General features: G+C 24.4%; 2 protein-coding genes and 4 non-coding genes across 11 annotated transcripts; 4 read left to right on the top strand and 2 right to left on the bottom strand.

Annotated features, from left to right (window-relative positions):
* The first annotated feature begins 148 nt into the window (after positions 1-148).
* On the top strand, positions 149-9,361 carry LOC126906781 (ribonucleoside-diphosphate reductase large subunit). The gene is made up of 14 exons (XM_050687625.1): positions 149-447; positions 517-605; positions 1,651-1,828; positions 2,552-2,712; positions 2,768-2,970; positions 3,269-3,494; positions 3,557-3,798; positions 5,814-6,015; positions 6,087-6,236; positions 7,173-7,394; positions 7,455-7,667; positions 7,734-7,829; positions 8,791-8,979; positions 9,042-9,361. The coding sequence occupies exons 1-14, from the start codon at positions 396-398 to the stop codon at positions 9,225-9,227; spliced, it is 2,409 nt and encodes an 802-aa protein (XP_050543582.1). The 5' UTR covers positions 149-395; the 3' UTR covers positions 9,228-9,361.
* A 127-nt stretch (positions 9,362-9,488) lies between these two features.
* On the bottom strand, positions 9,489-19,896 carry LOC126906797 (39S ribosomal protein L28, mitochondrial). Of its 6 annotated transcripts, none has more exons than XM_050687670.1 (2): positions 19,877-19,896; positions 9,489-10,383 (listed from the first exon to the last, which is right to left on the bottom strand). In XM_050687670.1, exon 2 carries the CDS (start codon positions 10,369-10,371, stop codon positions 9,568-9,570), a length of 804 nt encoding a protein of 267 aa, XP_050543627.1. In that variant the 5' UTR covers positions 10,372-10,383; positions 19,877-19,896; the 3' UTR covers positions 9,489-9,567. The 6 variants fall into 6 exon arrangements, with proteins under 6 accessions (XP_050543627.1, XP_050543625.1, XP_050543626.1 ...); XM_050687668.1 differs by lacking the exon at positions 19,877-19,896 and adding an exon at positions 15,654-15,757; XM_050687669.1 differs by lacking the exon at positions 19,877-19,896 and adding an exon at positions 15,452-15,473.
* On the top strand, positions 12,882-12,965 carry Trnal-uaa (transfer RNA leucine (anticodon UAA)). Its single transcript has one exon. It is a non-coding gene; the product is annotated as a tRNA-Leu (tRNA).
* On the top strand, positions 13,597-13,680 carry Trnal-uaa (transfer RNA leucine (anticodon UAA)). Its single transcript has one exon. It is a non-coding gene; the product is annotated as a tRNA-Leu (tRNA).
* Trnal-uaa (transfer RNA leucine (anticodon UAA)) lies at positions 14,449-14,532 on the bottom strand. The gene has a single exon. It is a non-coding gene; the product is annotated as a tRNA-Leu (tRNA).
* Trnal-uaa (transfer RNA leucine (anticodon UAA)) lies at positions 19,682-19,765 on the top strand. Its single transcript has one exon. It is a non-coding gene; the product is annotated as a tRNA-Leu (tRNA).
* Positions 19,897-21,015: the final 1,119 nt, after the last annotated feature.

Genomic DNA, 21,015 nt, shown 5'->3' with positions numbered 1-21,015 from the left:
TTATCATAGATCTATGTAACATATTCTGTGGTAAAGTTTATTTAATTTTTAACGTGGTATTTACCAAATCGTTTATAGGTTCAAATAATATTATTGAATGTTATCAGTAAAATTGGCGGGAATTTATCATGTACTTTGTGTACATGTACATGTACAATAGCTTATTAAGAACCATAGTTTACTCATCTTACCTTTTTTCGTTACTGGCGAGGGTACGATCAGTTAGTTATTTTTAAATAAAATAATCCAAATAAGTACAAACGATTAAATTTTATACTTCTACATTAACAGTAAACTGAACTTTCACTTTTGATATAATTTTGTGGTTATATTACTGAATTATTATATTTACTTGTGTATTGAATTTTACTGGTCACTTAAAATTTTTAAACAACATGACAAATGAAATCAGCAAGCCGAAAACAAAACTTTTCGTTAAAAAGCGCGGTATGTATTTTAATAGTAATAAACTGCTAAACTTTTGTTAATTTCGAGAAAAATTTTTTTTTTTTGTAGATGGTCGAATGGAAGAAGTCTTGATGGACAAAATTACTTCAAGAATAGAAAATCTGTGTGATGGGTTGAATATGGATTTCATTGATCCTGTTATTAGATTTATTATTAATTTTAATACGAGTAAATTCTAAATAACTAATTTGTCACCAACTTCTGGTTAAAATTATTTCCATTTTTAACCTCTTAGTAGTATTGTTCATTAATAATCTCTCTGATCTTGAATATTTGTGTGTATGTGAAATGAATATTATTTGTGAAATTTTATATAATAATTAAAATTCAGTTTCATATTTTAGTAGATTCATTAATGTTAATAGGTTTATATAACTTTCGTTGTTTATCTAGAGCAAATGGTTATATCAAAGGCTTATGAAAAAAACATTAAGGCTATCTTTTATCTGTAAATAATTATATATACAGGTAGAACAGATTTTTTAGGTAAAAAATTATTGAGTTATAAGTATTTTAATATATAAAGTTGATGTGTAGCACCATTGGGTATAGCACATATTTTGGTGTATGTTTATAATACATTTTCTACTTGTGCTTCATTCTTAGTCTGTATTGAAATTCTTGTAACTCAATAAGTATTTGCCCTTAAATTTTTATAGTACCATTAATTAATTTTGAAATGTCCTAAACTCACTATTTTGAAATTTTGAATAGTTTTAATAAAAAAAAAAATTTTTTTGATATTAAATACAAATAAAGAAATATAGTTTCAAAATAGTCTAAAAATAGAAATAGTAAAAATTATTAAAAAAAATGTTTAGTGATTATTATTCATAAAAAAGTTATAGGCGTAGTCAATTAGATCTGTTTAATCCTTTGTATATATTATCTTGCAGTAATTTTATTATTTTTAGGTTCTTAATACAGAGTTAAAGAATAATTTCAATTTTTTATAGGTTATAAACTTTTTTTACTTGATTGTTTTCTTTCTTTAATTGGTTAAACAAATTTTTTTTCTATATTATTAATATGTATAATATCAAATAGACAGTGTCAGCCTAGGATCTCTAGGGCACTTGAGATATCTTTTCTTAGGACCCCAGGAGAAGATTGAGTCCTAGCGTCTTAAACCAGGTCAATACTGTAAATAGTTGAGTCTTAAATTTACAAATATTTTTTTAGGCTGAAATAACATTAAATGTTATTAGTGATCTTTGCCCAGGAATAAGTACTGTTCAAATAGATAATTTAGCTGCTGAAACTGCAGCTTATTTGACAACAAAACATCCTGATTTTGCAGTACTTGCTGCAAGGATTGCAATATCTAACCTTTATAAGGAAACAAAAGAAAAGTTTAGTCGTAAGTGTTTTATTATTTCTGATATAAGATAGTATCATATTAAATAACTATTATTGAATTGATAAAAAAGAAATTGACTGGTAAAAAAATTGAAAGTTTGAATTGATTAATAATAGAATTATTAATGAATGTTTTAACTTGTTTAGATGACTGTCTAGTAATGTTCTGGTTTTCAAACATTAAAATTTTTTATTTTAAAATTTTATATAACTAGTGTTATTTAATTTTTTAATTTTAAATTATTTGGTTTTACTTATGCTGGTTGGGTTGAAAAATGATTAATGTTGTTAATATTTTTATATAATTTTAAAATAAGTGAAATTCTATCTGTAAAAAATTTGCTTTTTTTCTAAATTATTTAGTTAAGTTAAAACTAAATTGAATGGAAAAAATAAAATCTTGGTATAATATTGTACTATACCAATCATATTATATTATATTATATTGTATTATATCTTATTTAAGTACTACTATGGAACTATGAAACAATTTTAAACTAACTACTTACTAATTTTTTATAATCTAGAATATTAAAAATAGGAAATTTGTTTCTTTTAACATTTCTCAGAGGCTTGATATGAGGAAGTGTTAAATGAAATAAATATCTCCCTCTAGCCGCCTTGCATTATATAACTAGACTAAATAAAAGTGTTTCAATATCCAAATAAAAAATCATTGTTTGCTGTCAGTTTTTTATAAGTAAGTAATCATTTTATGTTTCAGATGTTATATATGATTTATATAATATGACTAATGAACGTAATCAAAGTCGAATGCCTATAATTTCTGACTTCCATTACAATACTATCATGAAACATGCTGATAGATTGAATAGTGCCATAAATCATGAAAGAGATTCTAGCTATAGTTATTTTGGTTTTAAGGTAATAGTAACTACAATAGTTTTTAGAAAATTTAATAATTTGGTTGAATATTTAGACTCTTGAAAAATCATATTTGTTAAAAATAAATGATAAAGTTGTTGAACGTCCTCAACATTTATTAATGCGTGTCTCTATTGGTATTCATGGTGAAGATATTGATTCAGCTATAGAAACATATAACTTAATGTCATTAAAATATTTTACTCATGCTTCTCCAACTATGTTTAATGCAGCTACACCTAAACCTCAACTTTCAAGGTATATTGATTTTTTATTCAATTTTTATGAAGTAAAATATTTTGTAAAAATTAAATAATTTGCTTATAGCTTACATAATTATTATATAAATATTCTCAAGTGCTAAATATTATAGTTTTTGAAGTATAATTTTAAACTTCAATTTTATGTTTTTTAATATCAAAACTAATTTTAATAATTATTTTTGTAATAGTTAAATTTTTTTTTTAATGATTACAGAAATGTTTTAATCATTTCTTTTAGTAAAGTACTCTTAGAAAATAGTCAGGGTTTAAATAACCATTTATTTTTATTACAGTTGTTTTTTGGTGGCAAACCAATCTGATTCCTTGGATGATTTAGCAAAAACTATTAAGACTTGTGCAAAAATTTCTAAATCTGCTGGTGGTATTGGAATACATGTACACAATACTAGTGCAGCTGGTACTACTTGGGTAGCATATCCTAAACAAAAATCTCCAGGACTTGTTGAACAACTTAAATGTTTAAATGACTTAGCACAATATGTTGATCAAGGAGGAAGGGTAAGTTTTACCTTTTTAAAGGAAATAATGATAAAAAATTGTATCACGTTTTTTAATTATAGAGAGCTGGAGCTGTAGCAGTGTATGTTGAACCTTGGCATGCAGATATTTACACATTCACCGAACTGCGTAAAAATACTGGTGACAAGGAAGAAAAAACAAGAGACTTATTTTTGGCACTATGGATTCCTGACGAATTTATGAGACGTGTGGAAGCAGATGAAACATGGAGTTTAATGTGCCCACGTAAATGCCCAGGACTTGCTGATGTTTGGGGAGATGACTTTGTTAAACTATATAAAAAGTAAATATTTTAATTTGCTTAGAATTTTTAATATTGTAAATTTAACATGCTTTAAAAGTTATTTTATTTGTAATATAAATGATAGGTAGCAGTTATTGTTAATGCCAACATTACATATTTAATTATTTACATTCATAAAACAATGTAAACAGTATAATAATTTAATTATTTTTCATTTTTCACTTTGTAATATCAATATTTCATAATTTTATTTGTTGATTTTCTATTTTTTAGCTTCGATGCGAAGGTATTGTTTTTACTATGATGGGTTTTTTTTATGTCTGTTACCACTTTTTCTCAGCTCTCACCGAACAGATTTTTTTCAATGATACGTTAATAGATCACAAATCATATCTAGTCGAAGACATTACCCTCAAAAATTCAAAAAATTTCCCTCGTTTCCCGTAAATGGGGGAAACCTCCAAAAAAATTACAAATTTAAAAATCGCTAATTTTCGATATTTTTTCAATTTTTTTTACTAAAAACTGCCATAACTTTTTTAAAAATGAACACATCAACATAATTTTTTTTTTTATAGATGCTTGATGTCTCTACCTATCATTTGGTATATTATTTTTGTAAATTTAACCCTTTACCTGCCCACAGGGGGGGATTTAAAATGACAACTTTTTCACAAAAAATTTACTTTTTCAACTTAACTTTTGAAAGTATTCTGGAAGGTCTGACACTTTTATATATATCTTAAATTAAAGCTAATGTAATGTACTTTATTATGAAAAAAAAAAATTTGACCTCTGGACTTGTCTTTATGGTGAAAATGGCTACCGAATGCTATTTTTGTGTGAAAATTCTCGATTTTATATTTTACATTTTTTACTTTAAAATGCTATAACTTTTTCAAAAATGTATGGATTAATACAATTTTTTCATGAGTAGTAGTATTTATATACATCTTTCATTCGACATACTTTTTTTTTAAATCAGACTATTTCCTTATATAAGTGAAGTGTTCAAATCTGAAAAATGCATATAGAAAGTAGAACTTTTTCAACTTAACTTTTGAAAGTGTTCCGGAAGGTCTGACACTTTTATATATATCTTAAATTAAAGCTAATGTAATATACTTTATTATGGTAAAAAAAAATTTCGGACTTTATTTTATCTTCATGGTGAAAACAGACATTAAACTTAATAAAAAAAATACGATTTTTGTAAAAAAATTCTTTTTTATATTTTTAACTTTATAATGCTATAACTTTTTGAAAGATGTATGGATCAATATAATTCTTTTTTTTGTAGATGCATGATGTCTTTACCTATCATTTGGTATATTTTTTTTATAAATCTGACCCTTTACCTGCCCACAGGGGGGGATTTAAAATGACAACTTTTTCACAAAAAATTTACTTTTTCAACTTAACTTTTGAAAGTATTCTNGAAAGTAGAACTTTTTCAACTTAACTTTTGAAAGTGTTCCGGAAGGTCTGACACTTTTATATATATCTTAAATTAAAGCTTATGTAATATACTTTAATTTAAAAAAAAAAAATTTGACCTCTGGACATGTCTTCACGGCAAAAATGGCTATCAAATGCTATTTTCGTGTGAAAATTCTCGATTTTATTTTTTACATTTTTAACTTTATAATGCTATAACTTATTGAAAAGTGTATTGATCAATATAATTTTTTTATGGGAAATACTATTTTTTAATAATCCCTTTTTCATTCGACATACTTTATCTTAATCAGGATATTAATAAGGAACTAGCAGATCATGTAGCTTTTGGAATAATCCACCAATTTTTTAAAATTAAAAATTATCTACAGATTTGCATCTAAGCGTTTTTTTTTATAGTGATTTTAATCACTGTGAGATATTATTATACTTGATCCAACTATGCCACGTCACCACTGTGCCGCGACCCCCCTGTGCTGGGTTTTTTAATGCTGCAAATATCTTAATTTAGTTCTGAAAATGCTATCTACACTTATTAATGAAACAATATATTGTTAGTAATTTAATATGTAATTTTTACTTATTCTTATTTTCAGATATGAAGATGAAAAATTATACAACAAACAGGTTTCAGCAAGAGAATTGTGGTTTCGTATTATTACTTCTCAGATTGAAACTGGTATGCCTTATGTATTATATAAAGATGCTTGTAATGCTAAAAGTAACCAAAAAAATTTGGGTACAATTAAATGTAGTAATCTTTGCACTGAAGTAATACAGTACACCTCACCTGAAGAGGTAATTTTATCAATCCTTAAAAACTATTAAAAACAAAATGTAACTTCAATATAAATGGTTTTATGTTGTAGGTAGCTGTCTGTAATCTCGCATCAATTGCTGTGAATATGTTTGTTAAGTCAAATAAAGAATATGACTTTGAAAAGTTATTAAAAATTACCAAAACAGTTACTAAAAATTTAAACAAAGTGATTGATGTTAACTTTTATCCTGTGAAAGAAGTAATTATTTTTCATTTTTGTTATGAATTATGTAAGATAGTGTAGCTTATTGTAGTAAATTTATTAAACTTAATTGAGTATAGTTGTTCATTAGGAATGATATTTTTTTTATTATTTAGATAAATTTATTGGAAACCAAAAGGATTTGCAGAAATTTATTAATGGGGTATTTTTTTTGGTATTTAGTTATTTTGTTCAACATTATAAGTGTGGTGGAGATGTACAAAATGTATGGAAGTTTAGTGCAGAGGTTTAGAGAGTTAATTCCCTTTTAAAATAATTAATTTAGTTCAAATATTTTTTGTTATTTTCAGTCTTTTGGGACTAAAGATTTTTGCTCAGGCTTTAACAGGAATGAAAAGTCATTTAGTAGTTAGTTGATTAGTTTGGGTTCAGTAATTAAAACTTGCCCTCTACTTCAAATTATAATTGCGGTCCTGTAGTTAATGATCTATTATGGTTTGTGTGATGATTTCCTTGATATAGGTAGATCATGTAAAAATTATTTGAGAATTATATACAAAATTAATCTTAAAAAAAGAAATAGGTACATTTTCATTAATTGATGTATTTTTAAATTTTATATGCCATAAATCTTAGGGAAACCTTAACTCTGATTTAACCTTAACCAAATTTGATAAAAGAAAAAAAAGATGTATTTTGTAAAACTGTTTAATAAACTATAGTTATGAAAATTGACTATCAATAAGGTCAAGTGGGGTTAGATGCTTCTCCGTCCTCTTGCAAACACTCATGTTTGGGACACATGCTGAATATAGACTTTGCTTGTATTAATAAATGCTATTATAACAATATTTAGCATACTATTAGATGATCAGTAAAATATTTAAGTAAATCTAGTATATTTTGTGTAGGCATCTTTATTTACAGTTAAAATTATTTTATTCTACTAAATTACTTTATTAATTGATATAGGCCGAAGTTTCTAATAAACGACATCGTCCTATTGGTATTGGTGTTCAAGGATTGGCAGATTTATTTTTATTGATGCGTTATCCATTTGGATCTCCTGAGTCAAGAAAACTTAATATTCAAATATTTGAAACTTTATATTATGGTGCCCTGGAGGCTAGTTGTGAGTTGGCTGAAAAAGATGGAACTTATTCATCATACACAGGCTCGCCCATAAGCCAAGGAGTAATTAATTTAATTGTTAATTATTTTTATGCAGTGCAAATTAAGTCATTTTCATTTTAGATTTTACAATATGATATGTGGGGTGTTCAACCTACAGATTTATGGGATTGGAATGTCTTGAAAGCTAAGATTGCCAAACACGGAGTCAGAAACTCATTAATGTTGGCCCCAATGCCAACCGCATCTACTGCTCAAATTCTTGGTAATAATGAATCCATTGAACCTTATACTACAAATTTATACTATAGACGTACTCTATGTGGAGAATTCAGTGTGAGTAATGAATTTATTTGATTATGAATAATTATTAAAAAAAAATTATAATTGTTTAAAATGTAGGTCGTTAATCGTCATTTATTGAATGATCTAATTGAGTTAAATCTTTGGAATGAAGATATGAGAAATGAATTAATATATTATAAAGGATCTGTACAAGTAAACACTTTTTATTTAATTTATTATTGCATTAAGTTTTATAAATATATATATATACAGAGTGGTTCAGCATTCACTGACAACTTAAATAACTATTGATCTAGGTAATATTTTTTTCTGATTTTTTTTTTTTTAACAGTTATATGTTCGGTCTATAATCATATTTCATTAATAATATTATTTATATTTTTACATTTTATTAAAAATATTAATTATTTTTAAATTTTAAATAAAATATAAAAAAAAATCCAAGAAAGCTATTTTGTAGAGTAGATTTTAAGAAAAATGTCGGTAAAAAAATATCTTATTAAAATTCAGTAAGAAGTAGTCTGTATCATTTTAAAGTTTGTGAAAATTTGAATTTTAATGTATTATTTTACGGTATTAAACATTGAAATACATGTTGAAACAAGGATAGAAGAAAAGTAACATAAGTAGTTTTATGTATAAAGAGATAACACTACTTCTTAAATAATAGGTATTGTTCCTGTTTTTATTTGAACTAAAGCCGGTCATTGGAATGTTAATAATTTTCATGAAAAATCCATACTAATAGCATATTTAGTATGGAAAGATTGTCTATACTTCTGTCCTTTTTTTATAAAACATAGTCAGCGTTTGATACCTTAGAATAAATACAGAAAAATTCAAATTTAAAATGTTACAAAAAATTATCAAACAGTAATGAGAATTTTTTTCACCAAATAATTTTTTAAATCTATTCTAAAAATAGCTATTTTGATTTTTTTAAAATATTTTTTGTAAATTTTTTTTTATTTAATTATAAAATGTTATTAATTACATTATTAAAAAAAAATTAACTAAATCAAAAGTTATTATTTAAGTTGTCAGTAAATGCTGGGCTACTTGTATATCATTTGGTTCATAATGTGAAGTTGCAATTTTATTTTTAACAATTTTATAGTTGTACCTATTACTAAATATTTGTATTGTTTGACAGAAAATAGATAGAATTCCTTCTGAAATTAAAGAACTTTACAAAACTAACTGGGAGTTATCTCAAAAAATAATTTTAGATATGGCAGCTGATAGAGCTGCCTACATTGATCAATCACAATCATTAAATATTCATATTGAACAACCGACTATAGGCAAAATATCTTCAGTTCACTTTTATGGATGGAAAAAAGTATTAATTTTGTGTTTAATTTTAAATATTAGCGTTATTTAATTTTTTTTTATAATTTTTAGGGTCTTAAAACGGGTATGTATTATTTAAGAACCAGACCTGCAGCTGATCCTATTCAATTTACAGTAAATAAAAGTACCCTTTCTAATAATGTTGCAAGTCAGACTGATAAAGATGAAGCCTTAAGTATGAAGCAATTAATTTGTTCCCTAGAAAATAGAGATGCTTGTACTATGTGTGGAGCATAATAATGCCAATTATTAATTTTTTATCTTATTATTTGAAATATTTATATTTTTATTAATTCCACTAATTTTTTTGAAGAATAATTTTATAATTTATGATTGAATAAATGCACTACTTTAATGTGTTCAAAATTTGAGTCTAAAAAAATGACTGTTCATAAACTATTTAGATTATAAATAAGTTCTATAATATATAATAGCCTGATATATTTTTTTAAGGGAAATTTTTTACAGATATTTTTTATTTAAAAATTATAGAGCAAATTATTGAAATCCTTTTTTTTTTTATTGAATATCTTTTATTTTATTTTTACAATACAAAATTACTAGACAATACTATCAGCTATTTAAATGGATTAATTTTATTTAGCCAACTCTTATTTTCATCAACTAAATTATCCTTGTTTGTTTTTAATTCTTTAATTAATTCGGTTCTGAACTTTGCTTTTAATGGTTCTCTTTTTAAATTAGCAATTTCTTCTTTTTCTTGAAATTTAAGCAACGCCTGATCAAAGGTAAGCCCATACCATTCAATATCTTCATGTGAATAATCGTTTAAATAATGTTTATATTTGTCATATATTGCTTGTTGTTTAACAATATTATCGGGATATAAAGTTTTATCTCTTAATGCCATTAAAATATTTCTTTTTATTTTCAAACTCAAAGTGGTTTTTAAATCACAGGCAGGCGTTTTCAAAAGATAATGATCAAGTCCATAATTTTTATTTATTAATTCTATAGCACGTTCAGTGACAATAGTTGACATATATTTGTTCAACACTTCACTATAGACTACAGTATTTTTAAGTGTAGGTACCCAAAAATACGGAACTCTACTTTTATATTTTCCTTTTTGCTTAAATCCTTGAACAATAGCTTCTCCTCCCCAAATACCTGTATGCATAGTTTTAGGATATTTTAAAGGGATTGGAATATTTTGCACTGGAACTACTTGTCCAGATTTAGAATCCTTCATCCATTTTCCTGTTTTGGGTTGAAAATATACAGGTTCAGGAGTACGATGACGCCATTCAAGATAGAATTTTTTGTATGCTTCTGGAAGTTTGTCTCCAAGACCAGAATTAATTTTGGTTTTTTTTGGTAAATACAACAACTTTAAACCATTTGCTAGCCTAGATTCCATGTTTTAATGAACCTAGAAAAATGACATTTAATTAATATCTAATTTAATTATAAAGTTATATTAATTTATTTATTATATGAAAATATTAACAAATTTCTATTTGTTAATTTATTAACCTGCATTTCTAATGACATAGAAAAAGTATAATGAAATAGCCATTTTATAGGCTACAATATCTGTATATTGATGAATGTCGATTCCAAATTTGGCCTAAATTTTTCTTATCACATCTAGTTTTGAGACAACGACCAATTAAATGTATTAAGTATTGAGATTATGCACATGAAAAATTATGTTATGATTCAGTTGCTTTATTTAATTGCCAAACTGATTAACCAAAATTTGCCAAATATTTGAGACTTTATTTACAATTAATTGAATAACTAAGTAACCATGTGCTATGAGCTAAATCTAATTATAACATTAAATTAATATCAAAAAATATATAAGGATGTTAAATTTTTGTTTTAATTCACAAAAACTATATTAAAATAAAAATTTATAAAAAAACCTTAAATTTTGCACAAGTCTTAACACTATCCAAATATACAACAAATAAAAATATTTAGTTTTATAATTATTGCATACAGATTAATTAGCAATTATCTCTAAACTAGATGTGATGAAAAATGTCTGAACTTAAATTTAAATTAGCTTCAAGGCTATTTTAAGGAGTTTCAATACTCCTTACAAAATTTACCTCAAATATAGTAGACAACAAAAATATGTATTAAATAAAATTTGTGTAAAGATTGTTTAGTCATAAATGAAGTTTTACTATGTATTTAGGATCTTAAATTTAAAATACCATTATTCAACATATAATTAAAATTAATCATTAAATACATTTTTGCAATTAATTGGTAACACACAGCATAAATTTGCAATTTCCCTATAGACTATTGTGGAGTAATTGGTTTCTTGCTAATATAAGTTTTAAACAAAAATAATTAAAATCACAATTTTTGTTTGATGCAGGCAACTAATAATGGGAAATTTTTGTTATGCCCATTTAAAAAAGTTAAAATATCTTTTAAGTTAAAAGAACTGTAAAATAACTAATAGGGTAGTAACAAGTAATACTATCAAAGATAGACTTGACTACCCTCTTAAATCTTTGCTCTTTCAATTAAAATAAATCATTTTTATTTGTTTATTATTTCAAAATTTGAAAATTAATGGCTACAAAAAAGTATAAAAATACTTTGCGACCTACTTAAATTTGTTTGATTCTAGTCCAACCTAGCCTACCACATGCAAGTTATTATATAGAATAAGAAAATATATAATTTTAATTAGTTATAATAGAATCAGAACAAAAAAACTACAATAAAATTACTTGCTTTGACTTTAAAAATATTTGAAGCAATGTTATCTGATAATTTTGAAGATAATTAGTATTATTAAATCATTTTTTTTTATTACTATCTCACTAAAATACTATGTATACTTAATATTGAACTCATTTCCAAATAATGCAATGCTCGTTATTAAATTACTTAATACCACATTATCATTGCCTGAATAATTGATAAAAATATAGATCTTGGAAAAATGTGATTCTAGTATCAGATTCAGAAAAAAAATTATTATATATATCTGAATATAAAAATCTATAGTTATCAACTATGATAAGGGATAGCGTTAGAGGTTACTTCTGTTTCAACTAATACTTGCTAATTTAAATATTTAATATTTAATTTTTGTATTTTATATTTTCTACATAACACTATTCAGCTATCTAATTAAATAGCTATAAACAAGCTACAATTTATAAAGTTAATTTTTTACTTTTTAAAAAAAAAAAAAAATAGTGATGCAGAAGAAAATGTTTTTGATCAATAATATATAAAATTCACGGGGCGGCAGATTTGAGTATCTCAGGGGCACTATTTTTAAAATATGGAACTGGTAAAAATCTCTCAAAGGTAAAAACAATTAATTTGTTATATTTTTTACATTTTTGCATCACTTTATTTTGAACATAAATATTACGGTTTATGGGGAAGACACGACCCCTTTGCTCTTTGAACGCTCGTTTTTCTAATACTCAACATATTGATAAATATCAAAACACTTTTTGAAAACATTTTATTAAGCAAGAATCAATCACTTTATGATAAAAATGATTATGATAATCAATTAACACTTTGAATTTGCCAATTGTTCATTTTTTTGTGCAATGTAGTGAGCAGAAACGAAGCATCTTTGTCTGCTTTAAAAAATTAATTCAACAAGTTTTCTTTTAATTACTAATAATTACTAGTAAATATACTTGATTATATATAAATACATGTTTTATTAATAAAATCTGTTAACAAACATTCGAATATGGTAATAGTTATTAGATAAATAAATTGATTCAAAATTATATGTATTATTTAAAGTATTAAACATTTTATATTTAATTATGCCTAGCATTAATAATTAATGTTAGGATACTTGAAATATTATTTATCATAGCCTATAATTCCCTTAAAAGCCATTGAAATCTTGTTTTGAAAACAAGGGTCAGGTTGGCCGAGCGGTCTAAGGCGCCAGATTTAAGCTCTGGTTCCCAAACGGGAGCGTGGGTTCGAACCCCACACCTGACAAAAATTTTTGTTTTTATTTTACAAAAAAAAAATTATTTTATTCATTTAATCGTAACGTACTTTCTTTCAATTTGAAATATTTTTGAACATAGTTATGTTTTTATAATTTTTGCATAATGTTATACTTTAATTTATATATTATAATTAGTTTTAAGCAATATTAGTTTTGCGGATTTGAAAAGTTTGCTAATTTTAGTGTTGATTATAGGTATTAAATAGGGAATGTGGTCATGGGAAGGACATCACTTAATGAAAAGTATACGATTCTCATAAAAGTGGTTCTTTATAAAAAATAGTGTATACATTTTTTATTATATAAAATAAAATTTGATCGATACTAACTGGTATCTAAAAATCATAATTTTAGATAAAAACATATTTATATAATTTGTATAATTATTATTTACAAAAATTAAAAAATTATCTCCCCACTGGATTTTACAAGATGTGCGCACCATGGCGTTGGAATTATTGTGATGATAGATTTTATACGAAATCGTATAATATTAAATTCATCCAATCATGGATAAAATTAATTTAATCTCACAATTTTTATATAACTTTTGCCAAATTTGAATTATAATTTAAACTGTTATAATTATATATGTATCAACATTTTAGCAACTCTCACGTCAGGTTGGCCGAGCGGTCTAAGGCGCCAGATTTAAGCTCTGGTTCCCAAACGGGAGCGTGGGTTCGAACCCCACACCTGACATACACTTTTTTTTAATTTTTATAGTTTTTTGGATAAACAATACCGAGAATTTCATTAAATGATTTATTGTTAATACATTTTATAATTATTTAATTATTGAATTTGGATCATTTTTGTCATTTTTTATCATTGTTTCTATTAAAAAAAATTTTTAAGGTAAAATAGAAAAAATTAAAATGTTATAATTAAACAAATTAACATTTACTTTTATATTTTTATTTAAATTATTGTTATTTTTAAAATTAGGTTATTTAAATTATGGTGACTTCGAATAAAAATAAATCTAAATATCTATCATTTCTTTATCTTATCATATTCAGATAATTACTTATGTTTAAAAAATGTTTAAAAGTAAAAAAAAATGGCAAAACAAATAATGAAGTTATGGCTTAATTAATTTTTTTGAATTTCAGTAATCTCAAATTTGTTAAGTTTTCAAATTAAATTTATGAAATTCTAGAAACATAATTTGTTATTTGAAATGCAATATAACAACTTCAGATATAATATTAAAAACTAACATTTTTTTTTAATTGCGTCTATTAATTAATGTCTAAATTAAAAATTTTTAATATATTTTTTAATAGAAACAATGATAAAAAAAGACAAAAATGATCCAAATTCAATTACCTAAAGAATTATAAAATGTATAAATTAACGAAATGTATTAAATAAAATGTAATGTATAATTATTAAATGTAATAAATCATTTAATGAAATTCTCTGTATTGTTTATCCAAAAAACTATAAAAATTAAAAAAAAGTGTATGTCAGGTGTGGGGTTCGAACCCACGCTCCCGTTTGGGAACCAGAGCTTAAATCTGGCGCCTTAGACCGCTCGGCCAACCTGACTTGATGATTCCCAGTTTGTTGACACATATGTTGTTAAATAAATTTTGAAATATTCTTTTAAACTTTATAGTGTGTTTTTATTATATTAAAAATAAAAAAAAGTTAGAAAAAAATAATAATTCTATTTGTGATTGTGCCGGATTATTGGGGGTTGCACGTGTTACATTGCACCGGAGTCTTAACAATTTTAGGTTTAACGGGACATCAAATTTTTGAAAAATTATATTTAAGCCATGTTTTGACTTATTTTTTCTTATAGAATTAGCCACACTTTGGTGTTATACGAAACTATGGAAGTATTACTTTTACTAAGGTATGGCTTTTTGTACGTTAAATATTAATTTTGTTTTTTCTTTTTTTTGTACATTACTACCTAATTTTAAGTGTATGAAAGTTACAATATTTGCTATCTGTAGATTGGTCAACAATATCTGTAAGTTAAAATAAAAAAATTTATAGTAAGAAGTTCATCTTTTAACTTTTTGAATTTTTAAAATTTCAGTTGGGTCATATTAAGAATCTGTCTTTATCCAGTTATAAATAAAATAGATGAATTTTTATTAATTTTATCAAAATAAATTCGGAGAAAAAACTCGACTCTAAAAAAAATTTACTATAATTGTATATTTGAAAAATTAAAGTTGACCTCATAAGTATAAGGTATGACCATAAATAATACTTCTGATGTATAAATTGAAAGTATATCTAAAGAAGCCTAAAAATAATAATCAATATTAATTTAAATTTTCAATTAATTAAGTAGTTCATAACAAAAAATTATGCTGTATAGTATACAGTGTTCAGTAAGTAAGGGAAATTGATTATCTTATTCTAATTACTTATAACAATTGACCTGTTTCCTTATTTACTAAACACTGTATATGTATTATATTATTATTAAATAATGATTTTTATTTACTTTGCCTATGGAAATTGCACAAATAATTTCGATCTTATAGCTAATCCAGTGACTAGGAGACATAAATGTTAGAACTCGGATAAATTCATCATTTGTTAAAAAAGTAGCACTCATTTAGAATACTGAAGAACAATAATTTATGACACAGTATTTTGTCCAATTGAAATAAAAATAAGAAATATTTAAGTTATACATCGTTTACCTTTGTTTATACGGCAAATTCAAATTTCAAAGGGTTTGCTGCGAAAATTCCATTTAATTTTACCGACAATGATTATTGAATAATACGATTATTGAATCTTTATTAGTATGTGTCTAGACATTCTTTTCTTTGATGTCATTATGTCATAAATATTTATCTAAATTACTTATGAGTTATTGTACATTTCATTGTCATCATTATTCGTTTAGCCTGTGATGCATTCATTATTTACGATATCCGTTTTCATAAAATTCATTGTTTTTTATAAATTTAATTTTTAATGGTATAATAAAGTATATTACATTAGATTTAATTCAAGATATACAGGGTGGCCCACCACTCACTGACAACTTAAATAACTTTTGATCCAGTTAATATTTTTAGTTGATTTTTTTTTTAATAATAGTTGGGCGTTAGGTCTATAGCTATATCTCAATAATTAATTTTTTTACATTTTATTAAAAATATTAATTATTTTTAAATTTTAAATAAAATGTAAAAAAAAAATCTAAGATAGCTATTTTGTAGAGTAGAATTTAAGAAAAATTTTAGTAAAAAAATATCTTATTAATATTCAGTAGTAAATATTCTGTAGCGTTTTGAAGTTTGTGAAAATTTGAATTTTCATGTACTATTTTACGGTATTAAACATTGAAATACGTATTGAGAAAAGGACAGAAGAAAACGCTATCTTTTCATGATTACTGTGTATACATATGATGATAGTGTGTATACATTACAAACTTGGCATAAATACCATGATAAGAAATTAGATAAGGCAATTATTACTTATCACTCTCATTCAAAAGTATATTGAAAAGATAGCGTTTTCTTCTGTCCTTTTCTCAATACGTATTTCAATGTTTAATACCGTAAAATAGTACATGAAAATTCAAATTTTCACAAACTTCAAAACGCTACAGAATATTTACTACTGAATATTAATAAGATATTTTTTTACTAAAATTTTTCTTAAATTCTACTCTACAAAATAGCTATCTTAGATTTTTTTTTTACATTTTATTTAAAATTTAAAAATAATTAATATTTTTAATAAAATGTAAAAAAATTAATTATTGAGATATAGCTATAGACCTAACGTCTAACTAATATTTAAAAAAAAAATCAGCTAAAAATATTAACTGGATCAAAAGTTATTTAAGTTGTCAGTGAATGGTGGGCCACTCTGTATATAAAATTGAGTTTCCGGAAAACTTTCAAAAATGAAGTTGAAAAAGTTCATTTTTTGTGAAAAGTTGTTATTTTGAATCCTCTCTGTGGGCAGGAGAGTAGTCAGATTAAAAAAATATATATACCAAATAATAGGTACATATACATTTATACATTTAAAAAAAAAAAAATTATATTGATCCATACATTTTTCAATAAGTTATAGCATTTTAAAGTTTAAAAAACCCAGCACAGTGGGGTCGCGGCACAGTGGTGACGTGGCATAGTTGAATATCTGACAGTGATTAAAATCATTATCATAAAAACGCTTCGATGCAAATCTGTAGATAGTGTTTAATTTTAAAAATTGATGGATTATTCCAAAAGTTATATGATCTCCTATTTCCTTATTTGTATCCTGATTACAAGTTTTATGATTTATAAGTATAATATATGAATAAATAGCTAATAAATTTAAATCTATTTATTAAAAATTTAATAGGTCTAAATTAATAATTTAGGTTGTCGGGACAAATTTTTTTTTCTTATAGTGCTTAACATAAGCTTTAATTTAACATATGTTTAAAAAATGCAGTATTTACGGAAAATTTTTAAATATTAAATTGAAAAAATTGACTTTTGTAAAAAATTGGCTATTTTGAATCCTACCCTAGGTAAAGGGCCAGGTTTTCAAAAAATGTATATCAAATGAACAGGAAATATCTAAGATTTCTATTAAAAAAAAATAATTTTGATTAGTTCATTTTTGAAAAAATTATGGCGGTTAAAAAAAGAAATAATAAAAATAATGTCAAAATTTATGGATTTTAAAAATTGTAATTTTTTGAGGGAATTAACCCATTTACGGGGAATGAGGGTAATTTGTTCAACTTATAAGGACAATGTCTTCAATTACATATGATTTGTAATCTTTTAACGAATCGTTGTAATAAATCGGTAGAGCAAAGAAATAGAGGTGACAGAAATTTTTTTTTGATTTATTAAAAATTATTCTTATTAATTAACGATTATCTGACAATTATTATAAATATAACTGTTACCTATAATTATATTAAAAGTAAATTTTGTAATATTCAATAATGTAATTATTTTAAGAATTATAAGATAAATCGAGTACGTCTTTTAAGATATGATACATATATGATCATGTAAAATAATTGAGTTAGATTTTTAGACTAATATTCGTTAAAGTAAATGCCGACCTACCGTATCAACTTTGACCCTTTACTTTCCAAAAGAGCATTAACTGGGGTGTTATTTTCACTATGGCAACGCCAAAAACCACACTATTCTGTGGTGTATAAAGCGACCCATCAAACTAATATACTACACTTAAACTTTTAATGTGTTCTATTCGTATAGCTCTACTGAGTACATGTTAGGAAGATGAGGCTTTGTTGTTTTAATGACTTTGCCCTATTACCCATTAAAATAAGATAGGGATATGTTCTTAATACACCCGGTGCCAAACAATTATATGTAACTAGATATTTTGAAAATATTACCTTATTTTTACTTAGTTATTAGGAGTATCATTCAAAAATCATATTGGATTTGATCAGATCATTTATTTTTGAATTTACATTTAAAGTTGACGAATCTTTCAAATAGAATCTATAGCATGATTTTTAGGGGAAGGAACTCAATTGATTTAATATTATAGACGTGCTAGATAGATTTTTGAAAGAAATATCCGTATTTTTACATATGTGTATTGGAAGTTTTTAACGCATACCAAGCAAAGAATAAATTTGATAAATAGTGATAAAACTATTATATAAACGCTATTTTGATACTTCATGTCAAAATTACACTTATGCTTGAAATAACTAAAAATAAAGTGATGATCAAATGAGAAAATTATTTAGAGATATATTTTTTAAATATTAGCTTTATAAAATATGGGTAGCGCTGATCCAGAGGAGCCCTTTAGTCAGCTAAAATAGACCAATGATTTTTAACATTGTATACCCAGTTTGATTTTTTAAGAATGATAATCCCCATTTTTTTTGTTAAGTAATGATTTTTTTTTTTAAATATATTGACTAAAAATTAATTATTGTTATAAACTATAGTAGATATCAAGTTTATTGGAAGAAAATATCATTTGTAAGGGTAAATTTTAAGAGTAATTTTCGAAAATTAAATGTTAAACCTTTTATTATTTTTTATTAATTTACTGTTAAATGAATAATGGTCAAATAAAATTTACTGGTTGATAATTATTTTTGTAATATTAATTGTTAATATATTTGATATAATTTAAAAATTTAGAAAGAGTGATATGAGGGTAGTGTTCTATTTTTTGAATCTCTATTTTTCCGTCATGGTAAAAATAGATTATTTGTGCGTCATGCACAGATAAGAATTTGTTAACGTCGCCCGTCCATTTCGCTTATTACTACAAATTACATTAACTGAAAAATTAATAATACAGAACTAGTTATCGACCAGAAAACATTTTTTTAGACCATTTTTCATCAAATAGAAAAAAATAACAATAGGTTCCCATTCAATTTTCGAATGTTTTCCTTTAACAATTTATTCTTATAATAAATTAAATATTTTATATGGTTTATAAAAATAAATATATTAATAATTTACACATATAAATGAAACAATCATTATTTAATAAAAAAAAAGGGAGGTATCATACTGAAATATCACCTGTATACATAGAATGTTTAAACAAATGTTTTGTTTAACTATAGTTAAAAATTTGTATAGACAGAGAATTTGAAATTTGGTCTCCTATAATATTGTTGTTAAGTCATCTCTGATAATATTTATAGTTAATATCAAGTTAATTTTAATTAAATGTAAACCGTTTCCCATGTGTCAGGTTGGCCGAGCGGTCTAAGGCGCCAGATTTAAGCTCTGGTTCCCAAACGGGAGCGTGGGTTCGAACCCCACACCTGACAAATGTTACTTTTTACTAAATTATTTTTTTAATGTTTATTTAAAAGTACTCTATTTAGATGGTAAATCTTATTAATTTATTAATAATATAATAATAAGGACGAGTAACTCACTTGCAAAACTCTGCTTGTGTGTACAAAAATAATTTTTTTTAATTTTGGATATTCTTGACGCGTAATTACCTGATTTATATAAAAAATAAGCCTAATATAGAAAAATATTGTACAATCGACTTATATAAAAAGAGACACAGTTATCTAAATACCACGACAAGAAAGCATTATGAATAATGTCTAAAACGAAAAATTTCGTGTGTAATTAAAAACAAAAATAATGTGATATCAATAAGCGTAAAATATCATTAAGTATAATACAATTCATATCATAAAACAAAAATAAATTATTTTCATACGTTAAATTTAAAAAAAATCTTTTGTAAGAAAACAGTAGTAATTTGTGTCAAATTAAAAGTTGCTTATGATTTATGTTTCGACCTCTTTTAACGTTTAACGAAAAATATTGAATAACGTTTTAATATTAAAAACGTTAAACATGAAAATCGTATAATTTTTAATTATTGAATTTTGTTAAACTCAATTGAAAGATAACGTTATATTATATTTAAACGATAAAAAAAGAATTTTAATCCCAATGCTGAAAAAATTAAATATACTGCACATGTATACCTGTATAGTTTGGACAAATTAATCAACCCGCTGAGTGATTTATTTTCCACGACTTAAATAGTCGCAAAATAAAAATTATATTTAACCATTCTTTTTTGGTTTCCTAAAAGTAAACGTTTTTCTCAATTTATCAACCATAATGTATTTTTTATAGTGATCACTTGTACATTATAAGGGTAACAACTTTATTTTTTCAAATGGAAATATATATATTTAATTAGTTTATTTATAGATTATTATCTAATTAAAATAATGACTAGCCTACAATTACTTTCGGACCAGTATTTTGGAATGTTATCGACATTTTTTTACAAAGATGGGAGGAAGAGTGTGACCGGAAATGACCAGTGTTAAAAATTGTGAAATACTGACCCAAATTTTGTTATTGACCAGTCACATTTAGATTTATTAAATACACTAATTAATTATGTATGTTGCTATTTGAAAAATAAAGTTTACACCATTACAATGGATAAATTAAAAAAATTATAAAAATAATTTTCTGAACATAATCTCTTTAAGAGAAATCAACAAAATATAACAAAAAAAAACTCAATATTATTTTT

The sequence above is a fragment of the Daktulosphaira vitifoliae genome, unplaced genomic scaffold, assembly GCF_025091365.1.
Source record: "Daktulosphaira vitifoliae isolate Bord-2020 unplaced genomic scaffold, ASM2509136v1 Scaffold_5, whole genome shotgun sequence".
In the NCBI taxonomy this organism is placed as follows: domain Eukaryota; kingdom Metazoa; phylum Arthropoda; class Insecta; order Hemiptera; family Phylloxeridae; genus Daktulosphaira; species Daktulosphaira vitifoliae.
The sequence above is the reverse complement of the archived record's forward strand: the minus strand, read 5'-3'. Positions and strand labels throughout refer to the sequence as shown.